A 23,103-nucleotide genomic window follows, 5' to 3' on the forward strand; every position below is an offset into this window, starting at 1 on the left:
TTTAGCACTGCAGCACTCTCGACCGTGTTATTGTGATAATGCGGTCGGGCAATCTACGGTGGTTTCATTATTTACCGAACCAGACTGAGATCTCGCCCCCTGAACAAGCTGACGAGTCATCTCCTTTATAAACTCATTGCATCGCTTTATAAGCTATGTTCAATCAGAGTGATACGCATCTCATGCTTAACTACCAATATTAACCCATTACGATGGGCGTGCGGAGATGGCATCCGTGGGACACGACCTACATTACGTGCCTTATGACACATTGACACAAGCTGCTAGGACCCCTTTCACGAGGCGTCCTTATGCAAAGTCTGATCCATTCTGTCTAGTGACATTGGAAAGTCAAAACCCCCCGCGAATCGCCGGTGGAACACTTTTCTCCTCACTACAGAGGCACGGCGGCTCTCTCCCCTACCTATATCTATGTGGCCGTGATAACAGCGAACCACGCTTTTACGACCGACCATTCATTTAATTCACAAGCCTGTCATCTCTCAGATGCGGACGGCGGCGGTACAGCGAACCATGCTTTTACGGCTGGCCATTCACTTTATTCATAAGCCTGTCATTTCTCAGATGCGGACGGTGCCCGAGGCACAGCGCTCTGGAACTGTCCAAGGTCCTGTATGACACATACGTCTGACGTACATCAGACGATCAGCTGTTCATCTGCGTCACAGATCACTCACTAGAGCACCTGTCAATACAGGCTATTTATGGATCGTTGACGTTATCACCTCCCGTGACAATTATGCTCACTTGTCTTAGAGCATGGGCATGGTCTTAGAGGTTTCTCATTGACAATTGTGACACGGCCGGCTGGTCCCCGCCGTCCACGTTGTCAGTTTACAGCTTCGACATCCCTGCTTCGCGCACTACTGAGGTTTGTTGCATTAAAAGTGCGCCCATTAGCTCACCTGTATGCACGATATGGTTTTTAATTATATGCGTCCACCGTGCGCTTAGAGAAGCTCACATGTACACGCTATAACATTTTGGTATACAATAAGATGCGCTTGGGAAAGCTCACCTGTATACACAGCTGTGTTATGCTTTGTGACACATACATTGTTGTTCATCTGTGTACGTTCACGGTGCGTTGGGTGCCCACCGTTACGTTCATCAATCATATCTGTACACATTCACGGCGCGTTCTGTGCACTGATTTATCTATACGCATTCACGGTGCACTGAAGAGTTCACCCGTGTGCGCACAATTTATTATCAGAACACATGACGGCGCGCTCGAGAATCTTGCCGGCCTGTGCATTATAACACTCTGATTCATCTATATGCATTCACGATGTATTCAAGTGTTCACCTGTGCCCGTGCAATTTATAGTCAATACACATTTACGGCGCGCTTGGAAAGCTCACCGATCTGTGCACTATAATACTACCTATATGCATCCCGATGCGCTCGAGGGTGCACCTGGGTTCACACTATTGTGGTATCTGTATAATCCCACGCTACGAACCGTTCTGCCGCATATTATAGTCAGATCGGCCGTTCGTGAGCTGCGCAGATCACTCACTACGTATGTCTGTTGCTAACAGTGGTTATTTAGATGGATCGTTGAAACCATCGCACCGGCTCACGCCCCTCTATGAGCTATGTCCTATATAGAGCCCACTCTGTGCGAGTTTGGCTTCTTCATGAACTTGGTCTACAGGGGTATCTATATCTATATTTGATATCTGCTACGCGGCCGGCTGGTCTTCGCCGTCTACGTTGTCAGATTGTACAGCTTAGACGTCCCTGCCCTACGAGCGCAGGTTCTCTCGGCTCAATCATGCACGCTCATGCGTTTTATGTGTACACCACGGTGCGCTCAGCGAGCTCACCAACGTGACTCTGAATTTACTTATCTCGCACAGCCGCGGCGCGCTCGGTACCTCGCCGTCTTGTGCTATGTTATGTGCCCCCGGTGCGTTTAAAACCCCACCGTGTGCGCGTCAACAATTTATATGGTGCTTACACATTTGCTTTTAAAGCTGTGAATATGCCGGGTATAGGGCCACACGCAGTGTCTCTCCGGTAAGGCACTTCAGTACGTTGTGTATGCACGGCGTGATGGGATTACGTTCCCCCATAGCGTCAGCTAACTGACGCAATGCGAAGTGAACCGTATTGAAAGGGAACGCTTAGGTTACTCACGTAACCCCGGTTCCCTGAAATAACGGGAACGAAGCATTGCGTCTCTTGCCGTGCTACAAACGTCTACGCAGCGAGTGTTATTCGGCTGCGCGCTTCAGTCGAATATAATGAGCTCCTGACGATTGAACCGCGCTTATATAGGGACGCGTTCCTCCCGCGCGCGGGTTCAAACGTCATTGGTCTGTACTTTGTACAGACGTTAACCAATAGGCTTCAGTCACGGAGTAAACAGGAGTTTCCCCCATAGCGTCAGCTAACTGACGCAATGCTTCGTTCCCGTTATTTCAGGGAACCGGGGTTACGTGAGTAACCTAAGCGTTCTTGTTTATTGCCTGTTCCTGTCCTGTTTCTTGTTCAAGTTTTGGATTTTGACCCTTGCCTGTTATTTTGGGTTCTGATTGTTTGCTGCCTGCCTCGACCCTTGCCTGTTTATTGGATATCATTATTGGATTGCCCTTGATGGATGTGTTTGCTTGCCTATGTGGATTTTACTAATAAAACCTCTTTGCACATGGATTCATCTCTCTCTTGCTTTGTGTAAAGCAGCCAATGTTACAACTATGTTCTTACCTCAACTTAGACAAATTAATACATACCTATCTTTATTCATGAATATCAGTCATGTGACCTTTTACGTCATCTGCTCTTTTTCCGCCATTTTGAGTACCTACCGAGTACTAGTAGGCTACTGACAAGCATTAGCTAGCTTGCTACTATTTACGGATTTCTTATCTTTTAGATTCGTACAGATACAGTAAATGCTACGAAAGACAACATTTTGCACATTGACTGTCAAAAAATATCTTGGTTAGGGTGTGATGCCTACTCGATCCCTGATGCGTTCTTCCAGCTGCTGTCCGCTGCTACCGAACTACCACAATTTTTACAACACTAAGAAGACATGAAACAACATGAAACTTTGTAAGACGTACCACCTGGATCTCTACCCATGAACGCGAGCATTGAGAACATTGTTTGTGTACACAGAGTTTACTAAAAAGGAAGGTTTTGAACAACTGACTTTGGTTGTTTTGGTGTCCACTCGTCATCTTTGCCAGACATAAAGAATCGATTTCCGAATGCGAATGATTGGATCTCATATGAGGCTCCTTTTTCAACTAGAGGGTCAATATTGTTTTTCACTTGCGACAAAACAACAAATTATCCGTGCATTTATATGGAACTATGCTTTAGGAGCTATCCATCTTTACTCTTTTCCCTCCTTACGTCGCATTCGGAGATCGATACATCTTGACTGGCAAGATGACGGCGAGCGGACACCAAAACAGACAAAGTCAGTTGTTCAAAACATGTCTTTTTAGTAAACTCTGTGTACACAAACAATGTTCTCAATGCTTGAGTTCATGTGTAGAGACCCAGGTGATACTTCTTAGTGTTGTAAAAATAGCAATTTTGATGCTCACAACATATTGAAAGCATAGCTTCTAGTTCTTTTGCGCAACTTCAGGTACTCAAAATGGCGGAAGACAAGTAATATTCATCAATAGGTGCAGTAATATTGACGTTTGAGCGAGAGGGGGAGTAGTCAGGAGTGATGATGTTACTGCACATCGAGGATGAAGTCTCGCAAACTAAGTGCTCTTCCACCATACAATATAGTTCTCATTATTCGCTTTAAAAACTGCCACGTTTTATTTTGTTTGGTGGCTTCTAAATTCATCCCTGTTTGGATCCTAAGGAATGAATGGGGCTATGCTAAATGCTAACACATTCACAACACACTGTATGAAGATAAGGTGCACGCACTGAACAAAGATAGGGATTTATTAACTTCTTACACTCTGAGGCTATTTTGGGGATTTCCGCCTGGATTTGGCCTACCAAATTTCAAAAGCTTCCCATACCCACATGCAGAGGTGCACATACAAAAGTTTGGTATCATTTTACAAGAAACCCTTTGAAATTACATAAAACACTGTTAAAAGTGGTCAACATGGTTGTATGTGTTGTCAGTCCTCTAATAAACACAAAAATAATTAGGCGCTTTTTAATGTTTTTTTTTCTAAAGTCTGTATTTAAAAGTGTATAACTCTGGCCCTGAGTGGTAACAAAACCTACAGACAGTTTTGTTTGATTCCAGCTATTGCCAGCTTATTCTATCATAATAAATGCAAAAGTTATTTTACTCCAACTGAAGGGAGGAATAATACCCTTTTTGTATTTAATTTCTGCCTAAAAATATTTGAAGTGCTCCCATAACCACATACAGTGGAATAAATGGAATATCTTTATATCATTTTAAAGAAAACCCTTTGAAGTTACATAAAAAGCTGCTGTTTGTGACAAATAGTGTTATTTATGTTGTTTTTCATATGATGAAACACCAAATTGTCTTTTTTTAATTTGTAAACACTGTCTGTGATAGTGTATAACTCTGGTTCTGTGTGCTCTAGCAGACTGCAGACAGTTCTGGTTGTTAGCAGCAGCAGACAGTAAACACCCAAAAAAAGAATGAACTCTTTAGCATGTCGCATTCAAAAGTTATTCTCATTTTACTGAAGGGTGTGAAAATACATTTTTCATATAAATATTAATTTTTTGTTTTGCACATATAATAAATAGCAAGGGATTATATATGCACACAACCAAAGAAAATGCTGTGAATGGACTCATTTTTTAGAGTAGGACCTAAAATAAAAGATGATGTATCATTTGTGGCTATCTGTGCTATCTGAGGCAGATCACACTCAAGTTTCCCATATGTTTACAAAAGACCATATTTTACCTCATTATTCATTCGACGATTGTTGAATATGTGATAATAATAGAACAAAAATAACGTTGTAGCTTTATTCCTGAGAGTGAGAGCTTTCATTTGATATAAGACTTGCCCATGTTGGTCATACTTGAAAAATATGAAATACGTGAATATTAAAATCATATACAAAATTGTGGGGGGGTGATAGTGTAAATTAAGTGTAAATAACTTTCTTACAGTGAAAGATATCTCAAAGTGATGCATATCTGCAGAAAGTAGAGACTCTAAGCTTTCAAACAGTATCTCATATGTGGTACTGGGTCCATGATAGACCATTAAAAATTACAGGAATATTTTATATTAAGTCAAAATAAGATAATTCTGGACCCGGTACAGGGTCCCAGAGTTAAAGAAGTTAATTTGTCTAAGTTGAGGTAAGAACATAGTAAAATATTGAAAAATGGTGGTGTTTTCCTTTAAAGTTGTTCGAATGAAGTCCTTAGCAACTGCTAAGGACTTTTTACGGTTTACTAAATGTCCTGAAACAACATGATCTTTACATAATATCCTAATGATTTTTGGCATAAAATAAAAAAAATCTCTCATTTTGACCCATACAATGTATTTTTGGCTTTTGCAAATATACCTGTGCTACTTAAGACTTCTTTCTGGCGTTCCCAACAGGATTTTTATATAGCTTTAATAGTGACCCTTAATTGGTCAACCAGGTTTTCCTGGAGGGACCCTGCTGTTTGCTGTGTCCACCAGCCAGACTAAACACTGAAGTCTTTCAGTAGATAAGAAAACTACATTTAAATAGTTTTTAAACAATCAGGTTTCTCGTCTACCCTTTATGCGGAGCAAAAATCTAGGTGTCAGTCCAGTTTTCCGTAAACCATTTACAGCGTTTTCTGACTTAAACTACAGGTTATGCACAATCATGCATGTAAACACATCAGGTTTTCTAAAATCTGTCCCTGTCGTCCACTGGTTTAACAAACAATCAACGTCAAACGCCAATGTTGGTGGTTGGGTTTTGTGGAAGGTAATCAACTTCCTAAACATTTCCTAGATATAGTAGTCTTTGTATTAATCTAGCATATAGGAAAAGGAATTTTAACATCTCAAACCTTACACGGTGGGTACCTTTAAGAGAAATATTCGTAACATTTTCCCTCTGCACAAATTATTCTACAAACACAATGCACAGTGCTCCGGAGAGCTTAAAATTAAGATGTAGGCCACCAAATTCAGGCCTGTTGTTGTTTAAGGCCACACAGAGGATGTTTAACATAACAAAAGAATTGCTTCCCACTATCAGATTCTCCAAGGCTTTACATCAAAGCACCGAACAGGAACAGCAGTGATGGTTATGGATGGAAGAGCAAATCTGTCTATGTATTAACTAGGAAACAGCAGCTGGAACTGTGCTACAATATCTCTGGAAAAGCCCTAATACTTAATGTTTTGCGAATTATCAGAGCTTAAGAAATTAGCATATTAATGAAGTTCTTTCAATGCAATAAAGCAGTAGCGGTAAAACAGGTCACATGCATTTCATAATACCAGCTACAGTAGGCTTCAATACATAAAATATCTTAAGAGCCAGGAATCTGAGAATGGTTATTAGAGTCGGTGAATGCATCTGATAACATTTCCTGTGATTATTTCTATTAAAATATCATTTTACGAGTGCCTCTACACTTTCATTACACAGCAGGTCTTAAAGGACATCAATTTATATACTTAATATTACATTTTTTCTCTATATGGCCATTTCTATCTTTTTTAATGAAAGTCTTTTACACTTAGCAATTATAGTTAGTGTTGTTTATAGCTGTAAGTGTAGGGCGATTTCTCTATAGTAGCTTTAAGGAATGCTTTATGCTTCTGAATTATTTGCAAGGATTGATGAAATCTGGCTAGTGTAAATCTGTTTAATAATGGATGACTTTCGTGGCTAAATCACGCTCCATTACCTCCAAGCTAAAATGAGCAGAATCTAAACTACAGTACGTTCATTCGTTTTAAAACAGAAAACAAAGCTTTTATTGTAGCAATATAAACTGCAACAGTACACATTTCCTTTATTTGCATTCAAAGTTGGAATATGAAATCTTAATCTTATCCGTGCAGAACATTAAACAAATGATGTGGTATCCGACATCCATTGAAATTTCTGCTGCTTAAAGACACCACATATAGAAGGTCATCATGTGGTCACATGGGACTTCCAGGAGGCAATCTGCTACAGTCGGCCCACTCAAAGCAATTGACAGTTAGAGGAGAAATACATTTACTTTTATTGCCCATAGTCACTCAGCTGATAGAGAACCAAATCGTGAAATTGATTTAAGTGCTCAATGACCTTAAACAAGGTGTATGTTCAGGGGACTGAACAAATCCGTAACTTATAGATAACACGTAACGTGACGTCAAATAAAACCAAATAAATGATAATCAGTTTTGTTTTGTTTTTTTAAAAAATGCATAGAGAAGCTATGGTAGCCACCACAGGACAAAAGCTCTCCCTGATTGGCCAGCTAATCTGTACATTGTGATTGGCTTGAATACCTCTGACGTCAGCCAGAAATGTGACGCTCCTTACCATGTTTGAAAGATTTGGTTGCCAACAGGAATCAACTTAAAGGCTGTCAATCCAAGCGGGAGGAATTATGATAATGTCGATCTTGTCTACATCACCAATCCCAGCAGGGACGTGCACAGACATTTTGAGGGGCAGGGGCTCAAGTGAAATAAAGGGCACTTCTCATAATTATGTATAAAAAAGTATATATATATATTAACGCAATTCTGACTTCCTTTTTAAAAAAATATTAAAAAAGTTAATTAATTTTATCTTCCTCAAACTCACGCAATTGTTTAATTTTCAAAAGATGTCTACAAAATAATCAGTTGTTCACACAGACACCATGGTCTCCTTAGTAGTCTAGGTTTATAGAGCAGCAAAGGAAGCCATTACACAATCTGCATGTTTTGAAAACATTAAATTACACATTAATTAAAAATTTGTTAAAATGCTAAAAACAAAGTTGTGACTGCTGAGTTAGCGCTACATGCCAATAAATGCTATATCATATGCTAGCGTTTAGCTGATTAGTTGTTACTCAAAATGTATTTTTTTCTGATAAGGGCTCAAAATATAAGGTCTGTTTACTAATGTGAGCTTCTGGCATGAGCCTCGGAGCAGAGCAATCAGAGCAGAGCTCAACATTATTATTCATGACCCTTTCAAATAGGGCAAAAAAATGACAAATTCTAGGGTTGTAAATTGACATGTAAAAACGTTTCTGATAATTTTTGCACTTAATAAAGCAACATACCTTCTATGTAATTGTCAAAGAACAATTTAACATATTATGACAACACATCCTATGGCACCTTTAATCTTAGGTTTCATATTTATTAGGGTTACACATGTCAGAAACAACAAATATAGATTAGGCCTATTTTATTTGTATTTTATATTTTACTTTTTTGTGATGTCAGTGAAAATTCAGACTGGGCAAGTAAAATACTCAACCATCAGATTTCTTCCCAATCTACTCCAGCACTCCACTATTTAAGACATTATACTTATTTAACAGCCATTACAAAACACGCAAACAAAAAAGCTTACTACTGTAGTTAGCAATTATATTATTGTTTGTGCTTTATTATTTTATGAGCAGTCTATTTAAACTACATACACTACACTGTTACAAGTTTGCAACCCTTCAGGTTAATATGGGATTGCCATGGAAAACAATATCTCTGAATCGTTATGTGTAACAACGTGTCCCATATTTTGTGCATAAAACTGTTAATATAAGAATGCTTTCATCCTCAAACACTTACCGGTAGCTGCCTGCATAATCAAGCACATGATCGCGTCTCTTTCAGGGCAGGCTGAGCTTTGGCGCTTGAAGCACGAATGATGCAGCAAGAGTGTACACAAACCAATCATAAAGCGAAGTAAGTTAGAGAGGCGGGACTAAGGAAAGGTAAAGCCAATCATATTAGCGATTTGAATTTTGGAGGCGGGACTCATCTGTTAACCGTTTGTGTGCCACAAATAGCGCCATTTTTCTTTATATAAGAGTTTAAATCTCATTTAAATGATTTCTGAATAAATTAATGTTAAATTAAATAAGCAACAAGTAAAAAACACAAGAAACAGACAGACATCAGTTGTTATATGAATAAAGATCATATTATTATTATTTTTTTTAAATCACCCCAGAAAAAAAGGGCACTTTCTCTCCAGGAATAAAAAGGGCAGGTGCTCAAGCCCCCTTTGATGTCTATGTGTGCACGTGCCTGAATCCCAGGAAGTAAACTGTTGCCTACAATTCGTGTGTTTGTTGTAGTCCAATAAAAGAGATTTACGTTGGAGACGACAGCTCACGTCATTGTTTACTTTGGGATTTGTACCTTTTGCATATCGTTAACATGTACTAATACACACTTACACACCAAAGGAAATGTAAAAACGTGAATCGGACAATAAAGTGTAGTCAATATTTAAACCTTAAAGTAATAGTCCATTTTCTTAAAAGAAAAATCCAGATAATTTACTCACCACCACGTCATCCAAAATGTTGATGTCTTTCTTTGTTCAGTCGAGAAGAAATTATGTTTTTTTAGGAAAACATTGCAGGATTTTTCTCATTTTAATGGACTTTAATAGACACCAACAATTAATACTTAACTCAACACTTAACAGTTTTTTTCAACTGAGTTTCAAAGGACTATAAACAATCCCAAACGAGGCATAAGGGTCTTATCTAGCAAAACATTACAATTTTTGACAATAAAAATAACAAATATACACTTTTAAAGCACAACTTCTCGTCTAGATCCGGTCGTGATGCGCCAGCGTGACCCCACGCAATATGTCATGACGTCAAGAGGTCACAGAGGACGAACGCGAAACTCCGCCCCAGTGTTTACAAGCGTCTTGAAAGAGGACCGTTCCTACGTTGTTGTATGTCAACTGATACTAATTAATGTCTTTGTGTCAGTTTATTGTTTACAATGGTCCGCAAATGTGCGTTTTATATATGTAACACGTGACCTCCCTACGTCACTACGCATTTACGTTAGGTCGCGCTGGACTGGACCTACACGAAAAGTTGTGGTTTAAAAGAGCATTTTTTTTTCTTGTCAAAAATGACAATCGTTTCGCTAGTTAAGACCCTTATGCCTTGTTTGGCATCATTTATAGTCCTTTGAAACTCCGTTGAAAAAAACTGTTAAGTGTTGATTTAAGTGTTAAGTTATGGTGTCCATTAAAGTCCATTAAAATGAGAAAAATCCTGCAATGTTTTCCTCAAAAAACATAATTTCTTCTCGACTGAACAAAGAAAGACATCAACATTTTGGATGACATAGTCGTGAGTAAATTATCTGGATTTTTCTTTTAAGAAAATGGACTATTCCTTTAATAATAAATCAGTTTCTACACTTTGTCAATGCAAAACACATTCACTAACCAAATGAATATACAACATGCATAACGAAACTGATATTCAGAATTGAGATGCAGGTCATTCTCTCACATCATACACCCATATATATATGAAAGAACAATAAACAGCACAGGGTTATGAGAAAAATGGCTATCGTGCACATCTCTCAATATTAGTTTGTGGTGACAGCGTGACACTTACCACCCAACGCTTGCTTCATCACGAAATCCATGATGCACTCAGATATCTGGACCTCTTAAAGCTAAAGAAAATGTCGCATTTAGTCAAGCTGTGATCCTGATTATATTGGTCCACCAAAATGTGTTGATTTTGTGCGTCCTCCAAACCTATTGGGATAAAGACATCTCAGTTAGATGATAATGATTATAACAGCGCTAGTACAGTTTCAATAAAGCAGTTTAACTGGAATTCCTTAATGTTTTCTGTCAGGTCAAGCCATCTTCAAGCAGAAGTATCATCATCATTACTGCCGAGTGAATAATATGCATTATTTTTATATCAAACAAATGATGCACTTTTATATTCTGCTCACAGAGAGCTTGTAGACGAATCACATGGCAGACACATAAAATGAGTTCACCGTCAGTTCATGAAACTCAAGAAAATTATTGCTTACACACTGACACACTGGCATTATCCTTAGTAAAGGTCCCATATTTGTATACAAATATGTACCTATGAGGTACTAATATGAACTCTTTAGGTGCACTTTGTGAAAGGGTCCTGTCCAAGTTGTTTTCTTAAAGTCCAGTAACACGTTGAACATCTCCAGCTACAACATGGCATTACTGCTTTCAGAGGCTTTAATGGATATTTCTTTGTCTATCTAGTCGTGCACCCTGAACGAGGGAACAGCTTGGCCGTGACATCTATGTAAATGTTTAAGACATCACTGCATGACTGCAGGACTTCCCAGTGCATATTTCAGCTTCATTATTTGCTAAAGGCACCATCAACAATTAAACATTGAACAATTGAATCAAAGCAGATTCCTAAATGATGGGTACGCCAACCGTGGGTAGGCACACAAGACGTGCCCTTTCTCAAGGCACACCAACATACATTATACAATATAATAGAGAACCATTAACCTAAGGTAAGATACTGTATGGTTTCGTAATGAATACAAAACTGGAACATGCATTTGCATACGAAAAGCTTCTTTACACTTACCACTTTATTGACTTCTGCAATTTGGAAAACTCTTAAATAAACACCAAAGAAACTTCATGCTTGAACAGCTGGAACATGGAAATGCATCCACTGCATCCTGATAAACCATTAACCTCGCTCTCTCTCCCTTATCTCTCCATTTTCCCCTTCCTCTCTCTCTCTCTCCTTTCCCTTCCCATCCCCCTTATCCAAGCAGTGCATTCAAGCTATACATTTTATCCGTATGTGTGTGTTCTCTGTGATTGAACCCATGACATTTGTGGTGCCAATGCATTGCTCTACCAGTTAAGCTACAGGAACATACAATGTATTTTAATCAATTGTTTTGTTTTTATTACATTTTTGTTCCTGTATATCCATTTACATAAATTGCACTTTATGCAATATTTTTGGTCATCTACAGCACCCCCACCAAAGAAACATTACTAAGGTAAGATGCTATCACTGAACACATGCCAGATCTGATAAACATAACACACTGCACCCTTCTGTGACCTTGAGACTGGGTACAGTTTGAGCACATTTACCTTTTATATATACAATTCTGTTCAATCTGATTTTTAGTACAGCCGCTGCTTTGGAATAATACAATATTGATGTTTTCCAGTATTTTGTATAATCTAGCCTTCATGAAACTGGATATTGCATTTAATAATGAACAAGCCAGCCTGACCTTACTACAATTTATAAATATTTACAAGGTGGCTAAATCATATGAATTAGTACAAAGTGAATCGTAAAAAAAAACGAATGATTATTTGCAAAGTCCCAACATCACTAGGGGTTAAAGCAGGTCATACTAAATGTATGAATAAGATTGTGCCGCTGGATATGAATTACTTGCTTCGCAAAATAGTTACAAACAAGTCAAATATATTCAATTACTCTCACTTAATTTATTATCAATACAACACAATCAAAATATAAATTTAATAGACATTTGAAGAGTTCAGATGCAAAACCCTCTAAGTGCGTCTAACATGTTTTCTTGTAAATTAGATTTTTTTTATAAAAAACAACAACAACAAAATTTGTATTTCTTAATTTCCAGAGGCGGGATTAAACAGATTTTAAGTAAAGACATTCAATGAACATATAATACGTACTGAGAGTATTCGGCTAATATCAATATCATTCAAACTGACACTGTCCTTTAAAACATGAATGTGCTACACTGTAAAAAAATTCCATAGAAATTACAATGTTATTGCAGCTGGGTTGCCGGTAATTTACCGTAGATTTAAATTTATGTTATTTACTGGCAAGAGTTTGTTCAAAGTTAAATAAATTTTAAATATTAACAAGTCTTTATCTTTACAGAATAAAACTATACTATAACAGCCTCATGCAAAGCATTCTGGGAACCAGAAATCATCATCAACCTTTTTCTGTTTTTTGCTTCAGATTTTGTTTCCCAAATTTTTTTGCTTGATGCTGTTTTTTTACTTTTAGTCTGTAAAGACAAAGACTTGTAAACGTTAAATGTTTATTTAACTTTGAACAAAATGTTGCCAGTAAAAAACATAAATTTAAATCTACGGTAAATGACCGGCAACCCAGCTGCAATTTCTACGGAATTTTTTTACAGTGTACAGCCGCATGTACAAATACAAGAAAAAGATAAAGATTACAAAGAAAAAAAGCTATTAGCTAGAAGAGTCTATTAACAGATCCTTACGCAACCTTGACTTCAGAGACATCACAAGATCACGGCGGGGCATTTTATTTTTCAAAACATCACTGATGTACTGTATAGTATAGAATAATGTTGCAGTAAAGTGATAATTTTCTGAGAGAGATGCTGCTTGCACTAAATACTGTGATAGGTTTTCAAAGGCTTTGGAAAAACAACATAACAGCTTAAAGCACGGCAATGACTTTGCCCAACCGAGCATGAAATTATTCCTCTTGCTATTAAAGAATTTATCCTTTACACAATGATGCAGTAAATGACTAGAAACGTGGCTTTTGCACGTACAGCAAACCTCTATGAAGAAGAAGAACTTATTACTTTAGCTTGGATAAGCAGAATAAATGATTTCCCCCTTCTTTATATTTACACTTTTATAATAAGTTTGAACGTTTACATTAATGCATTTGGCAGACGCTTTTATCCAAAGCGACTTGCACTGCATATCCATTTTATCAGTAGCCTGTCTGTGTTACCTGGGTTTGCACCCATGATGACCTTTTGTGCTGCTAATGCAATACCACAGAGCTATACAGGAGTAAACAATATGGCTCTGAATAAAAATAAACATACTTCATGGTGAATCTGAATGTAATGTATTGTTAAGTAACTTAGCTATCCTTGATTCTGTCCACATGCTGTCTCATCTCCTTACAGATCCTTTCAAGGATAGTCATTTACTGTAGGAGCGATACACATGCCCCCTAACTGCATCCATTAAGTCTATGGCAAGCTATGTATCTTCAGTCGCAGCTTAATGACTGGTAAAAGAGGCCTGGAGGCAGCTGAAATCAATAGATATGGACAAGCAAAGATGCCTGACTTTCTTGAGAACCCTGGAGCTTTAAGCTTTAGACCGGGCTGAGTGCAAACACCCAACTTTAAAACACATTATACTCTCAAACCTTTCTGCCAGGAAGCTTCTCATAAGCAATGACGCCTAAAAAGCACAAAGAGCAAAGAAAACAGCAAAGAAACCAAATATTAACATCCTCTGTCATTCTTGATTTCTTGTTCTTTAAAGGGACACTTCACCCATTTGCATGAAGCTTTGTATAGTTAAAAACGCAGCCATGTTTTTGAATGGTCATGCATCATTCCCTCTGTTTCCCCTGAGACAGGAGAAATATGGATTTCAGTGTTGCACTTCCTTCTTTCAATGATGTAAAAATCATCATTTTGCATCATTGAAAGAAGGAAGTCCTATATCTTTATAGAGGGAGTGAGGCTACAAACAACCCTTTTCTCAGTCAAATAGGCACCAAATTCTAAATTTATGTTACATTTAGACTAAAAATATGATCCACTTTTAATAAAGATTAATGTTTCCACGGGTGAAATGCTCCTTTAATGGGCTTGAAAAGTCAAACGTTTGCATTTTACAGAATTAAACACAGTGACATGATGAACAATAATGTATAAATAAATTCCTCTTGGGGAAATAAATGAAATATTACAGATGTGGTATTTACATTTATGCATTCTAGCAGGCTGTTCTACTATGCAATTCAACTGATTTTCCCTTATAAAAAAACAGAAAGAGAATTACGAAAGTGATTTAAACTGCAATTCATCGACTGGCCGCTAGAGGCAGACTCTAAAAGGAAGTGAATCCCAGAGACCCCTATGTTAAAATGTCCAACTTTACAGTAGAAAATAATATGTTTACAGCCTGGTAGAAAATAGTTTTTTGGTTTGTAAAGCTAACAAACCCTTCATGACAACTGCCAGGGGGGGTGAATTTTTTTGTAACTCATCCGTTTAAATTATATTTAGCCTTAAAATTCTGCATAATTAGGGCATGACCACTTAAGTGAAGGTTAAAGAGCCACTGCTGTCACTAGGGGGGTCGGGTTTCAGCAACCAGTCACCTCAGGTTTACTCACGTCCCGCCATTTTACCCCTTTTCGGATATCCGCAAGTGTTGCACGGTGACCAAGATGGGGGTGACCAAGATGCCGAAGGCAGACAACGCTTACTTTAAGCTTCAAAAACGATCTTCAGAAACCTATGGGTTACATCACGGACACTACGCCCATATTTTTTACAGTCTATGGTTTGTACCCACACTCTCAAAAATAAAGTTACAAGCAGGTACAAAAGTAATCACTTGGGCAGCATCTTTTTAAAAAGTACACGTTTGTACCTAAAACTGGTACACACTGTTACCTAGAGGGACATACTGGTACCTCAAATGGACATATCTGTACCGTCCTGTGACAACTTTTGTACCTTTTTTTCTGAGAGTGCAGTAGCTTTGCCAACTATGGGATCATTTTATTGGTCCAAAATCCTGCATCATTAAAAGTCATAGTGAAAACAAACAATCAAATCAGGGCCATTCTGTAAACAGTCTGATTCTTTTTAGGAAACATGACAATTTTTTTATTTTTAACAGCCCCATCCTGGATATAATTTAATTTTACTAGAACACATTATATGCAATAATGGGTTTATAGTTCTGTATCATTTATTCTGTGCACTGTAGAACAAATAAATGTTTTCCTCTTAAGGTTACATCGTAATTTTAATATTTTATTGACTTGCTTATTTTGTAAAAATTAAGTTTGCAGGTAAATATTTCCATACCATTTTGTCTATATACTTGAAGTGGATATTGTTTATATATCTGTCTATAATAGACTAAATATGTAAGAAAAAGCAGCACAATTATGACAAAAAAAGTTTTTATATGTGACCCAGTCTGTAATAACCATACTACAGTTGGTTAAACATAACAAATGTTTTCCTCTTAAGGTTACATCGTAATTTTAATATTTTATTGACTAGCTTATTTTGTTTCATTAATAAATAAAAGAGAAGTCAAGCTAGCCTGTACAAGAACACAACCGACCCGAGGGTAACAAACAAAAGCGCCTAACATTTACAAATAAATGTTTATAGGTGTACGCCGTTATTACAAATAACAAATACCTACTGTTATACCTACAAAATGGATTTCAAAAACATGAAGCATATTTGTCCAGCTAGTTAAATTAAGTGATAACATTTGCAAAAGCACTCTTTTTCAGCCTAGAGACAAGCCTGAATTAAAGATGAACAATATTTTTTGGTTGAACTATATGAACGTGCTTTTGGCAAGCTATGCAATTTGTTACAATTATTCTGTGACATTTCTCTTAAGTTTGCCGAGCAGATGTGTTCTCAAAATATGACATTTGTGAATATGCTAGATTATAATAGTAAACTGTAAAACTACAGTATGCACTCAATCCAAATGTTGCCTAATTTTAAATTGATAATGAAAATAGAACAGCAAACCAATTACAATGGTTAAATTCTAAATAAGTGATACAGTTCCAGTTCGAGCGAGGCAGTGGGATGTTGTGGGAAGGATACAGGAAGGCAGGGTAATAAGGTTAAACTCAGAGAGGTTCTGCCTGGTTTATAGTGTTGTGCAGAAAAGCCCCACTGATGATTCGATTAAACATGTAGCATGGCCTGGCTGGCTGGCTAAAATACTTTAAAGATCCGACTCAACACATGGTAACATGAAAACAATCTGTTCATTCTCAGCTTGTATATTAATACATCATGCCTGAAATCATTTTGTTGGGAATTACATTTACAAGTACTGTACATCAAAACATTAATCTACAGTAGTGCTGAGTCTTGCATCTTATGTGTGCTGTGCTGCATGTACAGTATCTTGGTTATTACTCAAAACAGTGTAGTATAAATATAATGCAGCAGAACTAGACAACACAGCTTAAATTGATATGAAAGACTTCCATGTGTTGATTTGAACAGTATGTGGAAATTGTCCCAATGAGTTTGGGAACTTATAGCAGAGCACAGATGACAAAATATTTGCTTGAGACAGTGCAAGCTAGCCTAGCACAGGTAAAGCTAATCTACATTATAGCGATGACGCTGTAGTGACAATTCTCTCAGACCAATCAGTGACCTACAGTGTTTTCGCGTCACGTTTGGTATCAGCTCGGGTCGCTTGGAACCCCAACCGAGGTGATATGAAAAAAAGTATCGAGTACTACGTACTGCACCCAACGGAAAAGCTCCCAAAAGTAAGCTGACCCGACCCAGACTAAACCAAACCGTGGAGTACTATGCAATGGAAAAGCGCCATTAGAGCGACTCATTTCAGTAGCTCTGTGTGTGTAAACAAATGTTTGAGCTTGTATCAGACAAAGATACAGATTTGAATGAAAAATCAATTATTCTGAAATGTTAATGGATGGTTATGAGTGGTAAGTTTGTCAGTATGGACCTGAAAAACTTAACTGTAACGTCAATAGTAGAACTTCAGCCTAAACTTTAGCATATAGCATTAACTAGCATATAGCACTAACTCAACAGTCACAACTTTGTTTTTAGCATTGTAATTAATTTAATGTTACCTATTATGTCATTTCCATGTACAGAACTCTTATTATTCATCTTTGCCTATGTAACTAAGTTTTACATTCTATGGCACTTTTAAATAAATCAAAACTCAAATCAATACATTGTACAGTCAATACAGTCTTATATAGGCATAAATGTAAAAAATATAAAGTTTTTACAGAAATGCGAAATACTTTTCATGACTAGAAAAAATACGGCTAGTAAGTTTACTGTATTTTACGTGTGTTTTAAAGTTTATTCTAAAGTTAATTAATAAATATAAACGTTTAAATTAATTGGAAAATATTATGTATCTACTATATATACTTCATTGAATGGACTCTGCCTGTCCTTTACAAATCACTGTGAATAATTAAATGGAAATGGAGAAACAGGTGGAGCGTTACCAGAGCAACAGCGTCCTATGCAAAATGTCAAGCAAGAGTAAAGTACAGATTGACTGCAGGGAATGAAGCGCATGAGCTCTTCATTACTCTGACTTTGTGGCCTTGCCAAAAAGAAAGCTTTGCTATTGAATTTCAAGAGCTTGCCACAGATTGAAGAGAAATCCACTGGGAGTTTGAAAGACATCTTGTCAGGGTCTTCTTGGAGAGCACTGCTGAGGATCTGCTCATATTAATTCTTTCTTTTATAAATTATTCTTGTGATACGTGTTGGTGCTGTCCAAGCAATTTGTCTGTGATGTTACTGGTGACTAAAGGTTGCTGTGCTGAAAATGGGCAAAAAGTACATTTTCATGGAAATTGTACAGTTTGATTTTAAGTTTTTAAAAGCTTTTAATGCACACTATTTGTTTTACTCCAGATAAGAATATATGTTAGATGAACAATTATCTAATACACAATGAGCATTGCATCCATGTTAAAATAATGACACCCAATAACATGTGATTACAAGGTGTTTGGTATTTATTCTATGTCCTTTATTTTGGGGCTATGGTAGACGTCTAGAAAATTTTACTGATAGCCCAAAATTTTCCTTGTTTTAGCCTAGACACCTTGGCTGTGTTTGGACGGCTATACACTCTAAAAATGTCTGGGTTATTTTTGACCCATAATGGGTAAATATGGGACAAAACACACAACTGGTCCCATTGTCCCAATGCTGGGTTGTTTTTATCCAACTGATGGGTTATTATATGCCATATTTGCTAAACATCAACCCAACATTGGGTCATTTTTAACCCAGCCTGTGTTCTGTCCAATATTTTCCCATTATGGGTCAAAAATATCCCAGCAATTTTTAGAGTGTAGATGTCTTTTAATCCCTAAATTGTTTACTGGGTACAATTTTCTCTTTGTGGGCTGATAAAGTGCATTATTTAAGCAAAGTAATCACAAATTGGGTAAAAAGTAGTCCTCAAAACCAAAAATAAATGATAATCCTCTACATGTGTTACCAACGCAATGACCGATGCATTTGTATTAAAGACGCCATTATCAGCCGCACAGTGGAAAATTCAACCTTAACCGTACTAGTTCTGTCCGATTGTAACGTAATGGAACGCTTGCAAAATGACGGGTGATGGAAATCAACTATTTAGTCTCTTACTGATAATAGATATACTGTATATAGCAGAAATCTTGTCAAGGTTGCAACAATTGCAAACCTTTAAAAACTGAAAAACAGCTCTTAGTAGTATTTAGTTTGACCTCCTGAGGTTGACAATCGCAAACACCAACCGTTAAAAAAAGTCTGGTTCAGTTTCTGACTTGATGTCCCCCCCAGCTATCCCACGATACAATAACTGTTGCTATAGTGTCCCATAGTAAGACTGATTCTGAGTGACATATAAATCAACCAATCATGGTTCAGCTTTGTTTTCAGGCGGATACAGGGTCTTTCAATGTCCTCCAAAAAAATAACGACCTCATAAGTCGTTTGTGCAAGCACCTTATTACAGTACAACGTATTAACACATGAGTGTCCTCTAGCGGCAGTAGCTTATAAATACAATCTGTTGTTACGTTTTAAGTTTTTTGTCTTATAGACGGTTTCATTGGACGCACGTGATACACGTCTGGATCCGAACCTTACTTCCGGTTTCGTTTTTTTAATGGTCTGACTAGTTACTAAACTGATCTCTTGAACGAATGCCTCGTCAAAAATAACAAATGTTTTGGTTTCCTAGGTAATCTATGTGTTGTTTTTTTGCTTGTTATATAAATAAACTACGTTTAAAGAACTTTGTTGTTATTTATTCTTAGCGGAGTTTACCGGAAGTTACGTGCGGACCGTGACAGCCGCTTGTTTATATTGTTACTGCTGAAACGGTCTATACATCAGACACATTTAATTTTATGAATTTGTAAATATAGAAACGGTTTCATAAACATTTATGGTTTTAAAGATTTTTTGGAGCATCTAACCCCACCCTCAACCTAAACACAACCACTTCTCAACCATATCAAACACAACATGCAAGTAAAAGTACAGTCAGGTATTCATGACATAAAACAGTATAAAAGTATTACAAACAATTCGCATCGCAAACCTTGCGCACGGAAGCCATACGATTACTTTATACGAAGAACGCACAATCAGATCTCATTCAAACATAAACCAGCATGACGTAGTCGGTCATAAGTGCCAATAGCTGACGTGATGATGCGATTGGTCACGAGACACATGAGAGCCAATGCCTTTTCACAATCATAGATGACGCAGCATCGTGGCAGTTTTTGAATCAGTGTACGTACGGATCTGATATTTACAGCAGATTGTCATCACTTTTGCATCTATTCTTCAAAGAAATCAATCGTTTGACCTCGGTACACTTGGAATATTTTAGGTAAATTTTTAAAAAGTTGTGACTGTGAGGATTGCAGGACGAATGAACCCAATAGCAGACGATGTCGGGGAAAACAGAAAACACTTTATTACAAAACAAAGACCCACGAGGGGGTGCACAACATGAAACATAAAACTAACAGATAACACTGAGACTGAGACTGAGACTGAGACTATGACTATGACTATGACTATGACTAGATCGCTAGACTTGAATGCACACGCAACACGAGCACACAACACAATGATCCTGCACAGAACTAAAGAAACACTGACATTAAATAGAGCAAACCAAACACGATAACGAGCGGGGAACAGGTGATGGGAATAAGTAATAATTAACAATAAGCAGGAGGACGAGGGAGCGGGGACAAATGACAAGACACCGGAGGGACATGCCAAACACAAAAACTAGGCATGAACCTCCACACAAGGCCAGGGACTGCCAGAACTCTGCCACCCTGACAAAATACAAATTTAACAAGACTTTAAGGCAGAGTCCTGACAGTAGCCCTCTCTCAAAGGACGCCACCTGGCGTCCAAAAGGGAACACACAAGACAAGAAAACATGACAGATAAAAAACATGACAAGACTAGAAGACCTCAGACTAAAACTTAACAAAAGGTGCTAAAAACAAAACTCAAACACACTGAAGTCCACAAAATACTCAAAATAGGACAGTCCATGGGGGTTTGGGGCGAGGACGCAGCAAAGGCCAAGCAGACCTCACTGATTTAGTCCGTTCAGTCAATGACTGCGCGGGCTGGGTCGACTGCGCGGGCTGCGCGGGCTGGGTCGACTGCGCGGGCTGCGCGGGCTGGGTCGACTGCGCGGGCTGCGCGGGCTGGGTCGACTGCGCGGGCTGCGCGGGCTGGGTCGACTGCGCGGGCTGCGCGGGCTGGGTCGACTGCGCGGGCTGCGCGGGCTGGGTCGACTGCGCGGGCTGCGCGGGCTGGGTCGACTGCGCGGGCTGCGCGGGCTGGGTCGACTGCGCGGGCTGCGCGGGCTGGGTCGACTGCGCGGGCTGCGCGGGCTGGGTCGACTGCGCGGGCTGCGCGGGCTGGGTCGACTGCGCGGGCTGCGCGGGCTGGGTCGACTGCGCGGGCTGCGCGGGCTGGGTCGACTGCGCGGGCTGCGCGGGCTGGGTCGACTGCGCGGGCTGCGCGGGCTGGGTCGACTGCGCGGGCTGCGCGGGCTGGGTCGACTGCGCGGGCTGCGCGGGCTGGGTCGACTGCGCGGGCTGCGCGGGCTGGGTCGACTGCGCGGGCTGCGCGGGCTGGGTCGACTGCGCGGGCTGCGCGGGCTGGGTCGACTGCGCGGGCTGGGTCGACTGCGCGGACTCCGGCTCTGGCTGCGCGGACTGCGCTGACGGCTGCATGGGTTGTGCAGGCTGGGTCGGTTGCGCAGACTCGGTGGGTGACGCGGACTGCGCAGACTCAGCCATCCCGTAGGCCGAGACAAACTGGACAGCGGCCAGACCAAGGATCGGCCCGGACAAGGCAGCCATCCTCTCAAGGGCCGGATCGGACTCGACAGCTGCACTCCAGAGCTCGGAAAAGAGCCGCCCACGGATCCTCCCGGTCAGCCAGTCCGGGAAAGGACGCACCACGATTGGCAGCAGAAGCGAGACAGGAGATGATGCGATGGACCCCGACACCGTCGCTGGGTTCAGTGTTGGCAGGATCATTCTGTGAGGATTGCAGGACGAATGAACCCAATAGCAGACGATGTCGGGGAAAACAGAAAACACTTTATTACAAAACAAAGACCCACGAGGGGGTGCACAACATGAAACATAAAACTAACAGATAACACTGAGACTGAGACTGAGACTGAGACTGAGACTGAGACTGAGACTGAGACTGAGACTGAGACTAGATCGCTAGACTTGAATGCACACGCAACACGAGCACACAACACAATGATCCTGCACAGAACTAAAGAAACACTGACATTAAATAGAGCAAACCAAACACGATAACGAGCGGGGAACAGGTGATGGGAATAAGTAATAATTAACAATAAGCAGGAGGACGAGGGAGCGGGGACAAATGACAAGACACCGGAGGGACATGCCAAACACAAAAACTAGGCATGAACCTCCACACAAGGCCAGGGACTGCCAGAACTCTGCCACCCTGACAAAATACAAATTTAACAAGACTTTAAGGCAGAGTCCTGACAGTGACTGGTTTTGTATGCTGTGTTTATTTCATTTAATAAATAAATAGGTATGTAATTTGCCCTAAATGCCCGAATAATGTAATGTGTAATAAAATACAATTAATCCTGGCGGTTTAAATTGTAAAATCTTATCCCAATGTGTGTCATCATAGCGAAATGATACCCCAAAATATCATTTTATACCTTAATATATTAAGTTTCACATCCTGCCAGTAGAGGCGCTAATTTAGTAAATGCATCTATTGGTCGTATTTGGTGAAATGGACAAACGATACTATGTAGTACTGAATTGTGGAGTTACACCATTAAACAGTTTTTCCACATCTCTGTGTTAAGGATTATTTGGGCAGGGCTAAAATGGTGGATCAATGATGCAATAAAGCCACGAGCATGGCCCTGCCCCTAAATCAACCACTAGCATCCATTCAGGTAGTAGCAGTATTAGAAAGTGGGGTGAATGGCCATGGTTTAAGCGTTAACAGCGGACACGCCCCCAGCGCT

The 23,103-nt window shown here is 39.2% G+C and overlaps 1 protein-coding gene across 1 annotated transcript in view; it reads right to left on the bottom strand.

Annotated features, from left to right (window-relative positions):
• The window catches only part of cplx2b (complexin 2b), a 39,315-nt gene that overhangs the window by 10,212 nt on the left and 6,000 nt on the right, over window positions 1-23,103 (bottom strand). Inside the window, exon 2 of the mRNA XM_065266629.2 lies at window positions 10,559-10,704. Coding sequence (XP_065122701.1) covers window positions 10,559-10,589 — 31 coding nt within the window. The 5' untranslated portion in view covers window positions 10,590-10,704. The remainder of the gene's footprint in view (window positions 1-10,558; window positions 10,705-23,103) is intronic.

The sequence above is a fragment of the Paramisgurnus dabryanus genome, chromosome 16 (genome assembly GCF_030506205.2).
Source record: "Paramisgurnus dabryanus chromosome 16, PD_genome_1.1, whole genome shotgun sequence".
In the NCBI taxonomy this organism is placed as follows: Eukaryota; Metazoa; Chordata; class Actinopteri; order Cypriniformes; family Cobitidae; genus Paramisgurnus; species Paramisgurnus dabryanus.